Raw genomic sequence first — 17,729 nt, forward strand, 5'->3', positions numbered from 1 at the left:
AGAAATCTTTCTGGAGTTCCTCATAACTTACTGAAATGAGGTAGGCTGGTCCTCCTTGGGAGCAACAAATGGATTAGATCAGCATGTGAGAGCAGATAGATAAGGAGAAGGGCCTGAATGACTGTTTCAGAGAAGCCAGAGAAAAGGAGTGCATTGCAGAGGAAGATTAATGCATCAAAAGTAGGAAATATAATTGGTTTCCGAAGTGTTTCTCTGAGCACTACTCTTGACAGTTGTTATAGAGTTTTGAAGCCCAGCCTACAGTAGTGTATTGGAACATGCATTGGGTATGTATTGATGTTGCTGGTACAGATCTTCAGCATATTATGAGCTTTGCTCTAGCTTTTTATATAAAAACTTCATCAAATCACTTAATTATGTGTTGATTTTTGCCTTACATAGAAGCTCTTTATCTAGCTCTTTAATATTCATTTGACAGTATTAATCCCTGAGCCTTTTCAAAACATTTCTAAATTCTTGGAAGGTGCTAGAAAAACTTAGAGCAACGTTACCAGAAAAGTATTCTGAATAATATCTCTGTGTGTGTCATAGATCTCTAGAACTATTCTGATTGTTTTCTTACTTTTCTCTCTTTGCAGATACATTTCATCAGCTCACGAATGGAAGTTTAAGAGACTTTATACAAAATATATGTGAAAATGGAAACTTCATCTTTGCTATCGTCCTTACATGATGAATGCAGATCAGACAACTATATTGAACCGCATTACAAAGAGTGGTACCGAGTAGCTATTGATGCTCTAATCGAAGGAGGTTTAGAAGCCTACAAAGAATTCCTTTCCAAAGAGAGATGCTCAGAGTTCCTAGCGGATGAGGAAATTGATTATATTTTGAACAATGTTCACAAACTTCCCCAAAACACAATTTATTCCTCTAACCATGCCATTGATGACACCTCTTCCTCGGGAACCTACTGGCCCATTGAATCAGATGTGGAGGCTCCAAATCTTGACTTAGGTTGGCCCTACCTGATGCCTGGAATTTCTGGTGGCACAAATATCGATCTCCTTTTTCATCCACCACGAGCACAGCCTTACACCATAAAGGAAACTATTCGGAAAATGATACGGGATGCAAGAAAGGTAAACATGAAAAATATTGTTGAAAAAAAAAAAGTAGCAATAATAATCTAGTTGGTGTTTTACTAGAGGCAGGAAAAAACAGTCTGGCTGCTAACAATTCAAATGTAAAGGTCTTCCCATACTGAGATCAGTCCCTTGGTATCACATGCACCAGTGTTATTAACCTTATTTACAAGGGATCAGGGATTAATTGGAGGGATTAATGAAGCATAATTACAATTTTACTGTAATGCTGACCAGTCCATGAGAAATTTGTAGATCATCAGGATACCTTTTCTTTGACCTCAGTTGAATATACCTCAAGTAACACAATTCTACCTAACTTCAGGATGTATCCTAAAGTTTCTCTCTTGCGTCAGTGGGAATGTGCATCGGTTTGGCATGGCAGCCAGTTGTTATAAGAAAATAACACCTTGGTGTACATCTGACTTGTGTACCTTGAAAGTCTCAGGCTTCATGATTTTGCATGCCCACTGTTCTTGCAGAAATTAGTCAGGAAATATTAAAAAGAGCTCAGAAGGAAAAAAAATGATGTTTAGACAGGAAGGAAATAGATTTTAGTTGGCTACCTTACCTTCATTTCTGACTAATGACTAATTTATAAGAAATATGGACACTTCTCCAAATATACTTGTCACTTAGGGGCACTTGCATCTTGAGTTTACTAAGGCACACCCGGCTTGCACCTCAGTGACAGGATGCTGTATGTACCAACCACCTTTTGGTTTCCAGTGTCAAATTTAAAAAAAAAACACCAACAAATGTACTAGGATGCAGATCTGTTTGACCCTGGGCTATGTTAGCTCTTTAAACAGATGTGAGAAGGTTTCAGAAGTATTTGTAGCAAGGGTCTCCTGCTCCCCTTTCTTCCTCATGAAAGAAGTTTGGTTCTGAGGGACCCTGCAGGCTTTAAATCGGTAGGATGGGCTCTAGCTCAAGGGCATCCATAAACAATTCAGAGTGGCTGAAATGTGCACGTAAACATATGCAATAGAAATGGACTGAAAAGGGTGGGGAAAGGAAGAACAGCATCTTTTTACCGTGTCTTGTCTCTATTTACATAAGGCATATAATTTGTTGTGATAATAGAGTTATCACTAGGCCTTATGTCCTGCAGTTTACAGTCTAGAATGACTGTATGTTCAAGGAAGAGGAGAATTAATTGCTTCTCTCCCTCTTTGTCCCTTTCAGAGTGAGATTTGGTGTTTTCTGCTTTTGTATGTAGTGAGGCTTGACCATGACTTGCCCAAGATACTCTGTGATTTTTTTCAGCTGCAGCTCCCGAGCTACCAATTTATTTACTGTAAGGGAAATAACAAAAACACTGTCAACTCTATTGCCAAGACTAGTTCAATTTTGCTACAAGATCTTGAAATGCCATGAAGAAAGGTTGTTTCCTGTTGGCTGCTGTACTTTTTGTTCCTAGCTGGCTGGCTGCATGCAATCCAGTCCCTTTCTGATTGGTGTCTTAGCTGCTGGTGCTGCCTTGTAAAATGATTGTATACCTCCTTTGAATGCAGTTATGGAGAAAAATTGGTGTGATTTTTATCCCTCTCTGGAAGAAGGTTGGGTGCATAGTATATTGGCTCTCCCATGTGCTTGTGGCACTTACACTTTATAAAGAGGATGTTATGTGTGTGTCACTGTCAAATCTGACAGCTGAAAGGTTTGTTTAGTTGATCAGCACAATCTCAACAGCAACAACCATGACACTTTTGATACAGTGATATGGGTTGGTTGCTTCAGGAAGCAGCAATTAAATCTAAAAGGCATAGTGTTGTTCAGCCTCTTCTGTCTGCAGATGCACAGAAAAGTTTAAAGGCTTTCTAAGTAAGGTAAAGTAAGGTATTTAAAACATGCTTACAGCAGGCAAACACTTTGTAAACAGGCTAACCTACTTCTCCTAAGCCACTTATAAAAATATAGTTATATTCAACAGGGTTCTTTGTTGTGTAGTAGTGGAGATGTGTAGTCTTATGAGAATATTCAAAGGAAATAGGAGAAGCTTACACATGAAAAACAGAAACCTGTAAAGAATAAACAAGTTCTTCAGCAAATCATATTAAATCAATACAGCTCTAAGCAAACTCTTATCGGAATTTGGGCAAAATTCTGGGGAAAAGTAAACAGACTGTTGGAGGTGGGTGTATTCATACCACTTAATTTTAAGTGCCAAACCCAAGTGCCTGAGTTCAGGCACTGATTTCCCTGGGCTACCTGAACACTTGGTGCAGTAGGAAACCACCTCCTACAAGGGCAAGGCAGAGAATGTCTGTGCACTGATTCACCCCATGAAGTAACCCATTCAATATATATTTATATGTGTATAATAGCCCAAAAATTCATGAAGGAGACTGAGACAGTTGAAACCTAGATTCTTTTGAATATTTGGAGATATATAAGGATAAGATGGCATTATTAGTGGATTTACTCTTGACCTCTTTCATGCTTGATGCATCACAGTGTCACTCCTTAAAATGATCATTACGTATGTTAATTTTGACCTTAAGAAGACATGTTGTAAACAACATTAAGCAACTTGCTTGCTGACAGTGATTTTTCCTGACTAAAGAGGAAAACCTTTTGTAAGGCTATGCGACACTAGACTAAAAATAGTGAGTACAAAAAAGTGTTGTAAGAAAATCTTGTCACGTACGTGTTTCTTAAATGCACAATCTGCATAAAAATTATGCACATCGCCTTCATGGTAATTACAGGCAATATAATAATGGAGTTGTTCTTACAGAAGAGGATCAATATTATTAAATGCTAGAGAAATAAGCTAGCCGTTTTAAGGAGATGAATCCATGTTTGTGGTATATGTTTCTGAACTTATATTAGAGCAGGGAAACTGTATTGTACACAGGATGTACATAGGATGGCATTACATTGTAGCCCATACTACAGCACTTCTGCGGGACATCTGTGATGTTAGCAGAGTGCCTTAGGTCAAACCTAACATCAACAAAATGGGTTTACTCTTGATGTAACTAGACCTCATCTCCAAATGATACAGCTTGCCAACCACCCTCCTCTGTCAACATAACCTGTGTTCATACAAGGAAGCTGTTTGGTGTGACTGTGTCAGCTGGGGAGACACAAGTCTTTTCCAGATGTTGATATAACCATGTGGGGAAGAAACACTGTCTGACCTTAATGATGGATGGACTTTTGCAGACAAGCCTTATTTCTCATGCGTTTTGGAGGCTTCTACCTTTAATCATTGGCAGGTTTCCGGCTTCTGAGAAGCTTAAGGTGCTCCTACATCCTGACTCATCCCAGCTGGGCTGTCTGAACCGCAACTGATAATGTTTAGCCGTTTTTCCTGAGATTATTCATCTGGGAAATGGTATCAAGATGATTACTCATCTGTATCAGCTTAATGTGAAGCTTCCTTCTCTTCTATGAAGTAACATAGAGACCTCAATAATGAAGTGTCCTCTCCTTGTATGACTTTTCCTAAGAGTTGCCTCAAAACCATCAGTTATGAGGCTTGTACATGTGTGCAAGAAACAGCTTGTACTATCTTCTCAGGTGTGATTGGCAGGGTGAGGCAACAGGGAAAGGACAGGACAGACCACCAAAGGGTCCTTCTGGCAGTGTGTTTTTCTCTTACTTCATTAACTGGATTCCTCTCTCCACCACTGAGACATTCCCATACAGTTTTAAAGAGAATGCATAGCTCTGAGTCTTTTAGATTGATATCCAAATAAGGATCAGCTCTTCCTGTAGAGAATTCAAACCTGTTTTTTAAAGAACTATGTTGTTTAGACAACCCAAGGACTGCTGGTTTGTAGCACAAGGCAGAAAACACTGAAAGACTTCCCTGACATACTTTTGGGATTTCTGATGGAATGTATGAAGTTGCATGCTGTTCGATAAATATGCAATACTTTTCACTGATTTATTCAAATAGACTAGCAGTCTTAAGCCTGGGTTTATAAAATCAGTGATAGTTGTAAGGCTTTTAAAAAGTTATTTGTTTAGAAGCTTAAATAGAAATCTAGATGGTTAGTGTGTTATCATTTTGGAAAATCAAAAAAAGCAGTTGTTTTTGCTGAATTACTCATGGTTGGGCTTTTTAATGCGAGAAGGGTTTGCAAAACTTGGACCCTTGGGAAGGAATTAAGTTACAATGTAAACGAGTGCAACTTGTTCTGTTTTGCTGGACCCACTGTAGGCAGGCTATTAGTAAGTCAAAAAGGACTTTCTTTGAATTCTTGTGAGAGAGTTATGTACAAAATCTGATGCCTGTGTTGTCTTCTAGAGCAGTGGGCCTACTCAAGTAAAGAAAAACAGTTGACTCATTTTACAATCATATAAAAAGGAAAATATTTTCTTAGAGTTTGGGGTTGGTTTTATTTTGTTTCAGGCAAGAGTGAGAGGTTGTGCATTACAGAAAAAATTATTATTTGCTATTGATCTCATTTGGTCCGGTGTATCATACAATAACAATCTAGTACTGGCTGCAGCCTGGTAAGAAATAAAATCAAATTCTTTACATGCCTGTATGAAGAGTGATGTTTCTATACAGAAAGAAACTTGTAGAATATGGGTGTGTGGAGCAATCTTTTTTTACTCTCTCAAAAATGCTCTTTGCCAACTATTTTAAATACAATTTGAACACAGACTGGAGCAATGATAATGAGTCGCGCTTGTGGCAATGCTTGTCTTAGCTCATTAATTGCAGCGGTCCAAGCAGATGAGAGAGAGGGATTCTATTTTTATTGTTCATAAAAGCTAGAGCAATCTGCTGAACTCAGGAAGAGAGAATAGATAAATGTAATTGTCATCCCACTCAGAAGTTTTCTATATTATCTGTAGAGCATCTGATAAAGAGTGGATATCTTCTTTAAGCTGAGAGTAGCATGTAGAAAGACACAGCTCCCAGCTGAACACACAGGCAACATTTCCCTGCCAAAATATACCACCCCACAAGGATTTCAGCAGGTGCTTTTTGGTTCAGCTGCTACACTGAAGGGTGCATTCATCATTCACTTCCACTGACCTTCTGTTAAATGACTTCCTGTTAGCTGAAAACCAGCATGGTAGTCATACATATGGTTTCCAGGTGAAACATGATTTTTGGCTTTTGATAGTTTTATTAGAGAGAGTGAGGTCATGTCCCAGCTTTTCTAATCACACAGGGCACATGGCATGCATTGGAAGAGGACATGTGTCTTGCTTTCAGTGGTATTACTGTGTGGCCCGGTTATCAATTTTTTGTCATCTGCTCACAACAAGTAATTATTTCAGGTATTTTATCTGCCTGGATTCACCTTTGGAGTCTTCAGTCTATTTTACTTGCCTGTCCCCTTCTCCCCTTGCCGTCCCGCTCCCTCTGCGGTGGTCCCAGAGCAGTCACAGCAGGGCACTTATAATGCATACTGGAAGAACTGCCATCAATGGGACATGTCTGCAAGCACTTTTATAATCTGGAAGGCCTTGTACTTCTGTGAAATGAGTTTCTTAGACGCAGTTGCTCTAAACATGAAACCCACAATTTTTCATGGCAGTGCTCCTGTTGGGTGGGAAGGATCCAAAACTGAAAAGCAAGCAGAGGCTAGCGCTAGCTCAGGGAGAGGGAATCTGATAAAATAATTTTGAATCAGTTGAGGTGGTTTTTTACTTACAGTTTTCTGTCAGGTCAAAGGTTTGCAAGACTTTGTTAACATCTTTGATACTTATATTTTATATATATATATTTTATTTATATTTAAAAGATGTAATTAATTTATAGGTATTGCAATTTTTATGTCATAACTGTGCTAATGTGTTATCAAAATATAACACCTCTGTGATGGATATAAAAATGGAATAGGAAAAATTAAAGGCCAGATCTTACAGGCAGCTGTATTTCTTTGCTAAAGTCTGTCTCATTCACATATACTTTGTAGCAATGTGGTTTGGTTAAAGCGTTTCTCTCATTGACATAAATCTCTGTTAGTCAAAACTAAAGTGCTATTAAAAAGTCATTTTTGCTTTCTGCACATTCAGTAGATTAAAATGTTCTTTATCATATTCAGCAATAACTTTGTATTACAATATGCTGAAGCAATTATAGGTCAAAATATGCGGTAAATACAGAACCACTGATTTAAAATAATTTTGCCCAGGCAGGCAGAATGCTTCTTTCAGTGCCCAGTCCAGTGTATTTGGGTTTCATTCCTCTCCTTTTCTTGCTTGTCAAAAAAACCTGGTAATGTTGAAGTGCTATTTTTGTACTTCTAAATTCCTACCCTCAAGAGATCTGAGTTTTTCCAATCTTTTTCAGCCAGCGAACAATCTTGCCTGAAGAACTATAGGCTTAATCACTTTACATTCATATCGCCATAGGCCTTTTTTGATATCTTGCAGTTTTGGCATAGTTTTTGATCTCTAATAGCTTTCCAACATAGCCAGTAATGCTCTGAGGGATGGGGGACATATTTTGGGTGATTTTAAGTTTTAAATTTGTTTGTTACATATCAGAATTTGGAAACCAAGATGTTATACTGTCTGTGATGCTAGAATATTAAATGAGCATAGCTTGGTATACAGATACCTGCCATACAGGTGTAATACAGTGTAATAGAAACTACATAGAAAGTGGAAAACTGCTGACATGGAGCAAAACAAAAAGCACAGAAGTCCAAGGAGAGCTGCCAGTTCAGAATTCCCCATTCTCTTGTTCAGAAGGAGTGGGACTGAACACCACCGACTTAAGAGTATTAAGATTCCTCATATATCAGATCTGAGTACAAGTATCTACTTCATTTGTAATTATTTCAGAACAATTTCCTTAATTCTGTGTTGTTTTATCTGAGGAGTACTGCACGTATTCCAGCACAGGTGACAGAGGAGTCAAAGTACACTTCAGCATTTACCACTCTAAAAGAAGTGCAGACCATGCCATTGATAAGCCTGTTGATAAAGTATGTCTATAACTATTTTCTAATGAAAAACTATTTTCTAATGTTCTGTGCAATAAAAGTCAAAGTCCACATTTTCAAAAATGCTGTCATCATGCCTGAGGCCTCAGAGGGCTTTTACTCTTCAAAATCCTACTGTAATTTACCTTTGGGAGGAGAGAAGCAATGGCCATCACAACAGTAACGGGGTGTAACTGACGTTGAGCTTGCTACTTTATAGTAGACGTCTGTAAAATGGCTCACCTCAGTAGAGCTGTTCAAAATAAATAATTGCAAGATCTGGCTACGGCTTGCTGGATCAGCAAATTAATAATTTTTTCACTATATAGTCCACTTATCGGTAAGCCAGTTGAATTTACAGTATTGTTATTTGCATTATAAATACAGAAGTGGAAGCAACCCAACTAGCCATCTCTGCTTGCCTGGCCTTTGTCTGAGATCTTTTCCCATATCCTGGGTGTTTGTTTTCTGAAGCTGTAAACATCATTACGTTTCACTGCATGTCTGTGTATCATATAGTTTACTGGCGTCTTAGACTTCCTGATTGGTGCCAGCCAGTACAGGCATACCACTACTGCAGTATAAACAGTAGATTCAGAATTTACATGCTCTCCTTTATCCTTAGCCATCAAAGAACATGACCAAAGCATGTGCAGTTTTATAGGTGAGAATACTGAGCCACAAAAGCATTACATTAATATATATCACAATTCAAAAAGAGGTACAATTATAAACCAAAAGCCTGAGAGCATTATATGTTAGCAAACAGTACTCAGAGCAAGTAGGGGCCAGATAACAAGTTTTTATTTTCTTGTCTCCATAGTTTTAGTTGATAAAAAAATCATAGTCATGCATTTAGTGTTATAGTTATGAAAACTAATTTCTGAGGAACATCGGGACTTATCCAAAAAAGTTTGCGTTAGTATATAACTGTAGGTGTGTAGTGCTTACTTTTCAAAAATGTTTGTAAAAGCATAAAGTCCTTTCTTATCTTCAGCTAAAGAGGGTGTATCTTCAAGATATACACAGGGTGTTCTCATACCTTAGCTAAGAGTGGATTATCTTAACCAGTACTGTCTCTTGGTCTGGAGTGCTTGCACTGACTGCCCAGATGATGTAAGATGTGAGGGAACCAGAACAGATTCCTCAAAAACAGGGTCTCTGGTGAACCCTGCTCACCCCAGCGGGGCGTGTGGGCACAAAGCTGTCTTCAGAAAACTTCTGTGGTACGTCTTTTATCCAAGGGTTTTTGCTAACTGCAGCACCAGATCTCCTCAGGCCTTTTCATTTCTACCAGCGATCCTGCTGTAAGAGATGAAGCTGGGCGATAGGATAATATGAGAAGTTATGCACCATATCTCTTAGAGATGAAAAGAAAACTTTGATATGTGCTTCATCCACTAGCAGCTGGGCTCGAACAGTAGCACAGGATTGTGCATTCAGGTAGCCAAATGGGTGTGCCTTCAGTTCAAACAGCAGATGTAACATCTCAGCCTTATTTTCATGCTGTTTCCTGGAGCTGCAGGCACTCTTTGCCAAGCAAGCTGCACTTCAGCTCAATAAACTCTCTTTACGGCTTAAGCACTAGGTAAAGCACTAGACATCACCTCCTAATTCAGGTGAATCTGAGTGGTACAAAGGTATTGTAGTTAGTGTTTTCCTGCTAGGTTTTGATGATCAATAGCCAGAAATAATGAGGGTGACGTGAAATAACCAGCACAGAAGAACAAGTGCCTGCTGATTCTCTGTGGGACCTTTCTCAAAAAATGCCCAGCAAAGGACAGCCCTTTTTAAACTGTACCAAATTCACTGCAAGTGAGCTGTGCCTCCTGACAGAGACATCAGAGGCAGCAAACAGAAGTGACAGGGTCAGCCAGCAAACCTGATTTCCGTCAGATTCCAGGGGGATACCGCCTGTCAAAGCAATTAGGTCTCCATCCAGCATGACAGAGCACAATAATATCTGAAGCTATCTGCTGTTCTGATAATTTCTTGGCATTGCCTAATGGTGAATTAGCACAGGCATGCAATAATTGCCTGAAAAGTCACTGTCAAGGGTGTGGGTTTCTTTTAAATAATAGGCAGGTATATGTGGCTGCACAGTATCTGTTTGATAGACATCCGTAACCTGTCTTTGCTGTGGATGGGCCTAAAAATACCAACCATCAACGGATCCAACTCTTACAGTAGTATGTACTGTTACGAGTCTACAGAAAGCTGCTTTAAAATGTAACAAACTATATAATTTTGTTCAAAGGAGATACTTTTGAAGTGAGAAACTAAGCATAGATATGAAACTGGGAATTGTGACTAATTCTTCTATTTGTTTATTTTTTATTTTTTTTTTTGCTGTCACCTTATTTCATGTTTTAGCACTATATGACCACCAGTAATATCATATTTTATGGTAGATTTTATGATGCACTATATGATTATAATAATATCATAATCTGTTTCATCCATGAATTCTAGGCTTATTAAATGACAGTAAGCCACTTGTGCCAGAAATCTAATTAGACAGATTATTTGTTTTCTTATGTGTAAATTAAATTTAATGGTGGAATTGCAGTCCAGATTTGAAGTGCTGTGGTACAGGATTACAATCTTCTGTTACAGGATTTCTGTCCCAAGTAAAGTCTCGGTACTTTGACTTGAAGTTCAGAGGAGTTAAACAGTGTCTTTGCAATGAGCTCTTGAAAGCCCAGGAAGCTCTTCTGTGTAAACATTGCAAAGCCAGGGCCCCAAGTGCTTTTCGGAGGAATAAAAAGGAAGGAAAAGACGTGCTGTTCTTGGGAGTCGGGAAAGAGGCACGTCAGAGGAGCAGGGCTCTCTGCTAGTCCTTTCTGTTGCTGGAAGGCTTCTATTAGAAACCAGTGCGGCAACTAAACACTGTTTAGACCTCCTGAGGGACCATAACACTCTGGAACCTGCACCCAGGGTGAAAATGCTGGCAGTTTTGGATTACTTAAGACTTACAGTGTCATGTGGAAGGGGAGAGTTTATGACAAATGCAGATGGACCAATGTTCAATTCAGCCGGGCTCTGCTCCATGCTGTCATGCGTTGATCAGAAGTGCCTCTATGAGAATTGGTGTCAAATGGATGGAAGTAAGGCACAAAAGTTGTGCAAAGTGTCTGTAATATGCAGGCATTTCTACTCTCACCCACTGAAGTGACCATACCTACAGTACAATAGGAAACCTATACATTTTCGGTTGTAGTTCCTCTTTCCTTTCCCTCCCTCTTCGCCCCCCACTCCAGCTCTTCCCCTTGGACAGGCCACTCTCCTCTGCCTTTTCTCCTTTCATTGTGCACTTCAGCCAAAGGTGAAAATTTACTGCCTGTTGTCAGTACTTTTGGCATCTTTCTTGAATGCAGCTCCATATGAATGTATATGAATGTATAGAAGATAGGCTGGTCCCTTAAAATGAAATTCAGGAGCAAGACTAATTTTATCATGTTGATGCATAAAGAGCAAGAATAGTTTTTGCCAGTATAGAATGTCTATCAAAGAACATCTCTTTTTCTAACTTCATAGAAATGGCCTCCCCCAAAATGATTGAGTCCTCTGCTAGCAAACCTTAGGAGTTTGTACTGGGGATAGAGGCTTCATTATCTTCTGCCACAATTCACATGCTTACTGAGCTCATAAGGAAAATTCCGTAGAGAAGTTTCTCAATTTGTACACTAAGGCTTTTTAAATTATTGCAAAATATATATTAAAAGCACACGTGCACTTTTTCATGTATGCTGGCATGCAAGCAAACAAAACAAAAGAAAAAACAGTAAGGAGTGAACATCTGGATGGTAGATCTGTCCAAAACAGTTTATGGATTTTGTTTTTTAAATGCTCTATGTTCCTAAAAAAAAAACCAAACCCAAAAAACACCTTGAGAAATAATTTGATGGACAATTATGACACTCTGCTGATACAAAATTGTGTGTATATAGATAGACATACTTATTTTGAATTTTGTTAGTGGCATTTCAAAAAATCCTAGGGATCAGAATTTAATAATCTGGTAAACTCTATGGAGAGACATTGCTTATACTACCTGAGGAGGTGACTCGCTACATTTAATTATACAAAGTAGTCCCTCTTGAGATATAAAGTAAAAGAAGAAAGCATTTCAGTTCAGTATGTTACCCTCTAGTTCATAAAGCAGCTGTCTTATTTTTAACCCAGCTGTAGACTATGCATAACAAAAATACAGATATTTAGGAAAAGGAAAAGATCCAATTTCTGAAATATGTAACAATAGTAATTAAGTGCAGGTATTGAAGTGACCAAGCTGACTAGTGTATCTGAAGTCAGCATTAGAAGATGATCTTTGACAGGCTTTTTTCCATAGAATGTTATTAGTTTAAAAAGAACACAAAACCTAGGTGTTTAAAGATTTTGGGGGATTTCCAGCAAAGTACATTGACTGAAATGTTCTAGCAGTGCAGTTACATAGCATTATCTGTTGTGGAAATACTGTACTGAATGAGAAACAAAAAGTTGTGGCATTTTAATTCCAAATACAGAAACCTCTCTGTCTTGTTTTAAAGAAGTAACGATAACATTGTTGGCTGCATTTCAGTTCACGCTGATGTTCACATAGAGTTTCTAGTTTCAAAAACCCAAATGGAACTCACTCAAAGCTGCCTGTTTTCATACAGTTTGTATGGGGATCCACACTATAATGCATGCAAAAAGAAATGGACACAGGTTTAAGCATTGTTTTTCCTTGCTCAGTGGATCCAAATTTGGGCAGACTCTTTGATCAGTCTTGGCTGAATGCGTGTCACAAAGTTTAGGGCAAAAATCCCTGATGTGGCACAGAAGTACAAAAAGCTTCTTGTTGATGCCTATTGGAGGCATTGCTGTCCTAACAGTGGAGAGGTTACTGATAATTACGCTGAATATTATCCTGTTAGGAAATTTGGAAATTATGCAAGAAATTGCTTTGATCAGTCTTTAAGTTATTTCTCTACTGAGGAGAATTTTGGAAATACAGGAAGCATTGTAACATACAAATTAAATAATCCAGTACTTCGGGGTTTTTTTTCTGATTTAGTGTCTTCCTATAGTGCTGAGTTACAGTAAAAATACACTTTTTCACATCGTAGTATAAGTATTTTTCAACAGCTATGAATAAAGTCCATAGCAATTACGATATAAGTAACAAAGCATTGATCTGTTCGGTTTTTGTTTTTAAATTGCTTATATGTGGCTCTGGATAGGATTTTATCCTGAAAGAGTAAAATGTGAAGCATCCTGCTTGGACTACAAACTATATAAACCCAATAGGGGAAATCTTTTTAGCTATAAAAAAGGAAAAAAGTGACGTTAATTTTCAAATTATGTGTATAAACAGGTTATATAATATTTAGATAAATGTGTGCACACACACTCTGGAATTTCCTTGAAAAGCTTGCTGTCAACATCTGCCACTAAACATTGGACCACGCAGGCTGAAATGCGGAACACCTATGAATATGATGTATGCAAAAAATCTTTCATGGTGATTAATAACATATTTAACTAAATTAACACATTATGCAAACTGAGAACGGCATTTTGCTTAGGACATTTCAATTAATTTCAAAGTCATGGGTGGCTCTTGAAGGTCAACAGGTTGTCCGGGTAGGATTTTAATGTTAATAAACTATACTTTCTTTTTCCTTCCTTTCTCAAATTTGCTCAAAACCACAAAACCAAGAAAGTTTCAACTTAAATGTTTCATTGGTTCTCAAGTTGCCAAATATTCCCCAGTGTTTCAGAGAATCATTCATATGCAGTTTTTGCTTGCTTGCTTGTTTTCAGGCATGCTTTTGGGTGCTTTGTGCCTGGGATTTTGAATGGAATGAGTCTTCTGCACTGCATCTACAAAGTCTTCCTATGCTTCAGGTTCATTCCCCTCAAAATCCCAGCAGCTTTAGTTTTGAGCTCATTCAGAGAGACACCATCTCCCCCCCAGACACACACAAAGACTAGTAGTGATTCTGGTATTTTAATGAATATGATCTTTTCTATAAATCGGTCTTCTTTACTTCTTGATTATATGCTGCAGCTTGGACTGTGTTCACAAGCCCTCTTCATGGGCCTTGTCATTGCTTTCCTTTTCAAATGTGATTTTCTAAATGATATTATTGGAAGTTGTTCTGAAAAAGAGCTGGGTAAACATGAACCTGTAAAAAATGTTTGTATCTTTCAAGAACTTGTACTTTGTTACCAGTTTTGACGGCCCTCCCTATTCATCTTTGGAGCTGCTTCCAGACTGCAAAATCAGCAGAGATTGATAAAACTGAGAGATTCACAAATTTTTATGCCAGAAGGGACCATTATGATAATGAAATCTGATGCCCTGCACAGCACAAGCCTGACAGTGTTGCATCTTCAAAGAGCTGACACTAAGAATAAATCTGACCTTAAAACATTTGGGTGCTAGTCTTACAGTCAGCACTTATGGGTAACTAATTCATAATTGCTCAGAAGATCAGATTTATTTTTTTTTGTACATTTACTTTTCACTAAATGATGGAATTTGCTTGAAGAATCCTATTTTGCAAGCCCAGACCAAGCCTGCCTGAGCTTTCTGCTTGTGTATCTCATCACTCAACATGACAGTCAACCAAAAGAGAAGGTGCAGAGAATTTCAAATTCAGGACTGGAGGGTGAGGTGAGGCTTGGGCTGCTGCGTAGCTGCAGGGACTGCTTTCAGAGGACTTTGGGATGATCAGCATAGTCTCTATAAATAGAGGACATCAGCGTCTGGGGATCTATTCGCATGTCACAGTGAAGTGCAGCAAGGAGATTCGCAAGGAGCAAGGCATTTTCACCTTCCCAGAGCATCACATTAGCGTGACTAGACTGTTTCCAGTAACAAAAGTAATTAGCGATGGGCTGACTCAGACATCCTTGCACAGGACAGCAGCGTGGCATGCACACACACCCTCTATATATTTTCATTTTCCCAGATAAAAACAGATGCAATAATGTTATTCCCACATTTATTAAATGGTTTGTGCTTTACATATGAAAAGCTTTTTGTATGTACTTAAGTGTTATTGTAAGTAATTTAAGAGGAATTCAGAAAGCTACTTATTTTTCTGAGTCTTTTATGACAGAGAGTAGCAGACTTCAGTAAGTTTTGATTTTTTTAGTTATACCATGGATGATTTGGAAGGCCATAAATAACATCAGTCTGCTAAAAATATATTTCTATGCTAATATATTCTAGAAATAGCTAAAATGCTTTTTTAGAGTGGTTCACATGCTTTTCTGGATTCATGAATTTGATCAATTCAAAGATCTTTTAGATCCTTTAAAAAAAATGTTATTTTTGTCTCCTTTTATTTTTGCTGAATACAAAAGTCTTCTGATGAAAAGCATTGGTCTAGGACTTGGAAGACTTGTATACAAATTCCTCATAGAACATAGACTCCTCATGTGAATATTAGCTCAGATTGATTTGTGATGACATATACATGGTTTGGGGTGCTCATGTCCTAGGGGTAGTGAACACCGTTTCAAGAGCTTAAGCTGGAATCAACCATCTCAGATGCTGCTACTAGTTGACCAGCTACTGGTCACAGTTGACCAAAAATTATACACTCCCTGAAGAATTCCTTCCTGACAGCTGCACCTCATCTCTCTAATGAGCACAGACTGCACGGACGTCTGAGAACAGGTTCAGAATTGCAAGGAAAGACTGTGAAGAACAGAAAAAGATATATGCATTTTTAAGTGAGCAAGAAAAAAGGATAAACGCTGCCCTGCTGTTACATCTGAAATGAATTCTGGTTTTTCCACACCTCTGTCAATACAATGTTGGCTTGAAATTTTTTATCTAAAGGAAAGAGGCAAATATTAGAATACTGGTTTTTTTTCAGTCAGCGTGTGTGCATGTGTGTGCAATCCTCTACATGCACACATACACACTGTGCTACGGAAAGAATGGTTTCTAAGTATGCACATGTGCACAGGATGCATAGCAGTCTGGCACAGAGAGCTTTATTGGCATGAATTTCGAGTGGGCAGGTTACTCAAGGGAAGATCAGAGAGGTACTTCATAAAAACAAATATTTATTTGAAAGGTGCTAGTTAGCATCAAAAACCAGTTATTTTCCAAAGTGTTCTTGGAATAAAATGTTCACCTCTCCTCTACAGAGATATTGCAGCTTCTCATCTCCATCCTTATTTCAAGCAACTCAAGTCATCTAGTATATTAAGCTATTAGCATGCCTGTCACATTTTTCGAGAGCAAATTTTCCAGCAGAATGTGGCTTAATGTAAGTCCATGGGTGGTTTGGTCAGTGGTGTTTCTGCCTTTTGCTCCTTATGATTATAAGGGTTCTGGTTTAGGTGGCAAAACAAGAGAATTTTCCTCTCTACCCCTCACATTTGCTGGCATATATACCCCTGAGGTATGCATCTATTTAGCATGGGAGCGTTTTGTGGCTGCAGGGGCCTCCCCGGCACGAATAGAATCACAGAATCATAGAATGGTTTGGGTTGGAAGGGACCTTTGGAGGTCATCTAGTCCAACCCCCCTGCAGTGAGCAGGGACATCTTCAACTAGGTCAGGTTGCTCAGAGCCCCGTCCAACCTGCCTTGAATGTCTCTAGGGATGGGGCATCAAATCTCTCAAAAGCAAGCTACTGAAGAGCTGCAGTAGGTGCTCCTGAGTCTGATTTTCATCCTCACCCATTATTAAATCCAGGTGTCTACTGTCGTGTTTTAGAAGAAACCCCCTTGCTCCAGCAGGAGCTTTGCATTTCTTGCAGGTGTTCAGCACGCTTCCTGATTAGATCTCTGATTATCATTACCCAAATTGGGGGGAGTGTGTGAACTGGCATGCAATAAACATCAGGAGGAATATTTTGTAGGAAACAGGAATGGTCTTACATACATGAAGTTATATAATGGAATACTTGTGATAACATGTTTCTTTTCTAGCCATTAATAAAACCCTATTAACTTGCCATGTTGGTCACTAGCTCAGTTGAGTATAAAGGGTTCAGTTACTTGCACACTGATAACTCATTTGTTTGAATAATTATTGCATTCATTCATGAATGAGTGCTTCAGATTATCCTTGCAGGAATGAGAAAAATGAGAGGAGCACACCGTGAGCATAGGATGACAGTGCCTGTCTGTGGCTGAGGCAATGGAGTCTGGATTGCAGAACTCTGTCCTGTGGCTGGGCCGTGTGTCTGCTCCTCCCCAGACGCAACCTGGAAGTGGCATAGGACTCTGATTTAAGAAAATATTATGAATACACTGAATAAACTTTTAAACATTAAAAGTAAACTTTTACACTCAAATGGAAAGGCTAGTAGATATCAAAGATATGATTATCTGATCTGACTTTATCACAAAGACCAAATAATCTTGCCAAATAATCTTTGCATAATTGCAGTATCAAATTGCAAATGATGAATTAATACTTCTCCTGTGGCCTTGCTGAGGAGCTATATGCACATCAGTGAAAGCTGATGCTAACTGCACGAACAAAAAAATAAAGTGTCACCAAGATCATTCTTAAACTGTATGGCTTGTTGTTGTCTGACAAAGATGGTTATTTAAAACTCAGTTCACATAGAGACTAAAAGATCAGTTCCGCAAAAACCTGGCAGAAAGAGATAAGAAAGAAATGTTTCTTCTAATTTTTTAAACTTGTTTGTATTAATTTCCTTTCTTACCCATTGACTTGCTTCTCCCTCAAATG

General features: G+C 38.5%; 1 protein-coding gene across 1 annotated transcript in view; it reads left to right on the forward strand.

Moving 5' to 3' along the window:
* Positions 1-17,729, forward strand: part of FAM83B (family with sequence similarity 83 member B) — a 51,985-nt gene that overhangs the window by 4,358 nt on the left and 29,898 nt on the right. Inside the window, exon 2 of the mRNA XM_075086993.1 lies at positions 600-1,103. Within this exon, the coding sequence (XP_074943094.1) occupies positions 660-1,103 (444 nt within the window). The 5' untranslated portion in view covers positions 600-659. The remainder of the gene's footprint in view (positions 1-599; positions 1,104-17,729) is intronic.

Source organism: Phalacrocorax aristotelis, chromosome 3, assembly GCF_949628215.1.
Source record: "Phalacrocorax aristotelis chromosome 3, bGulAri2.1, whole genome shotgun sequence".
In the NCBI taxonomy this organism is placed as follows: Eukaryota; Metazoa; Chordata; class Aves; order Suliformes; family Phalacrocoracidae; genus Phalacrocorax; species Phalacrocorax aristotelis.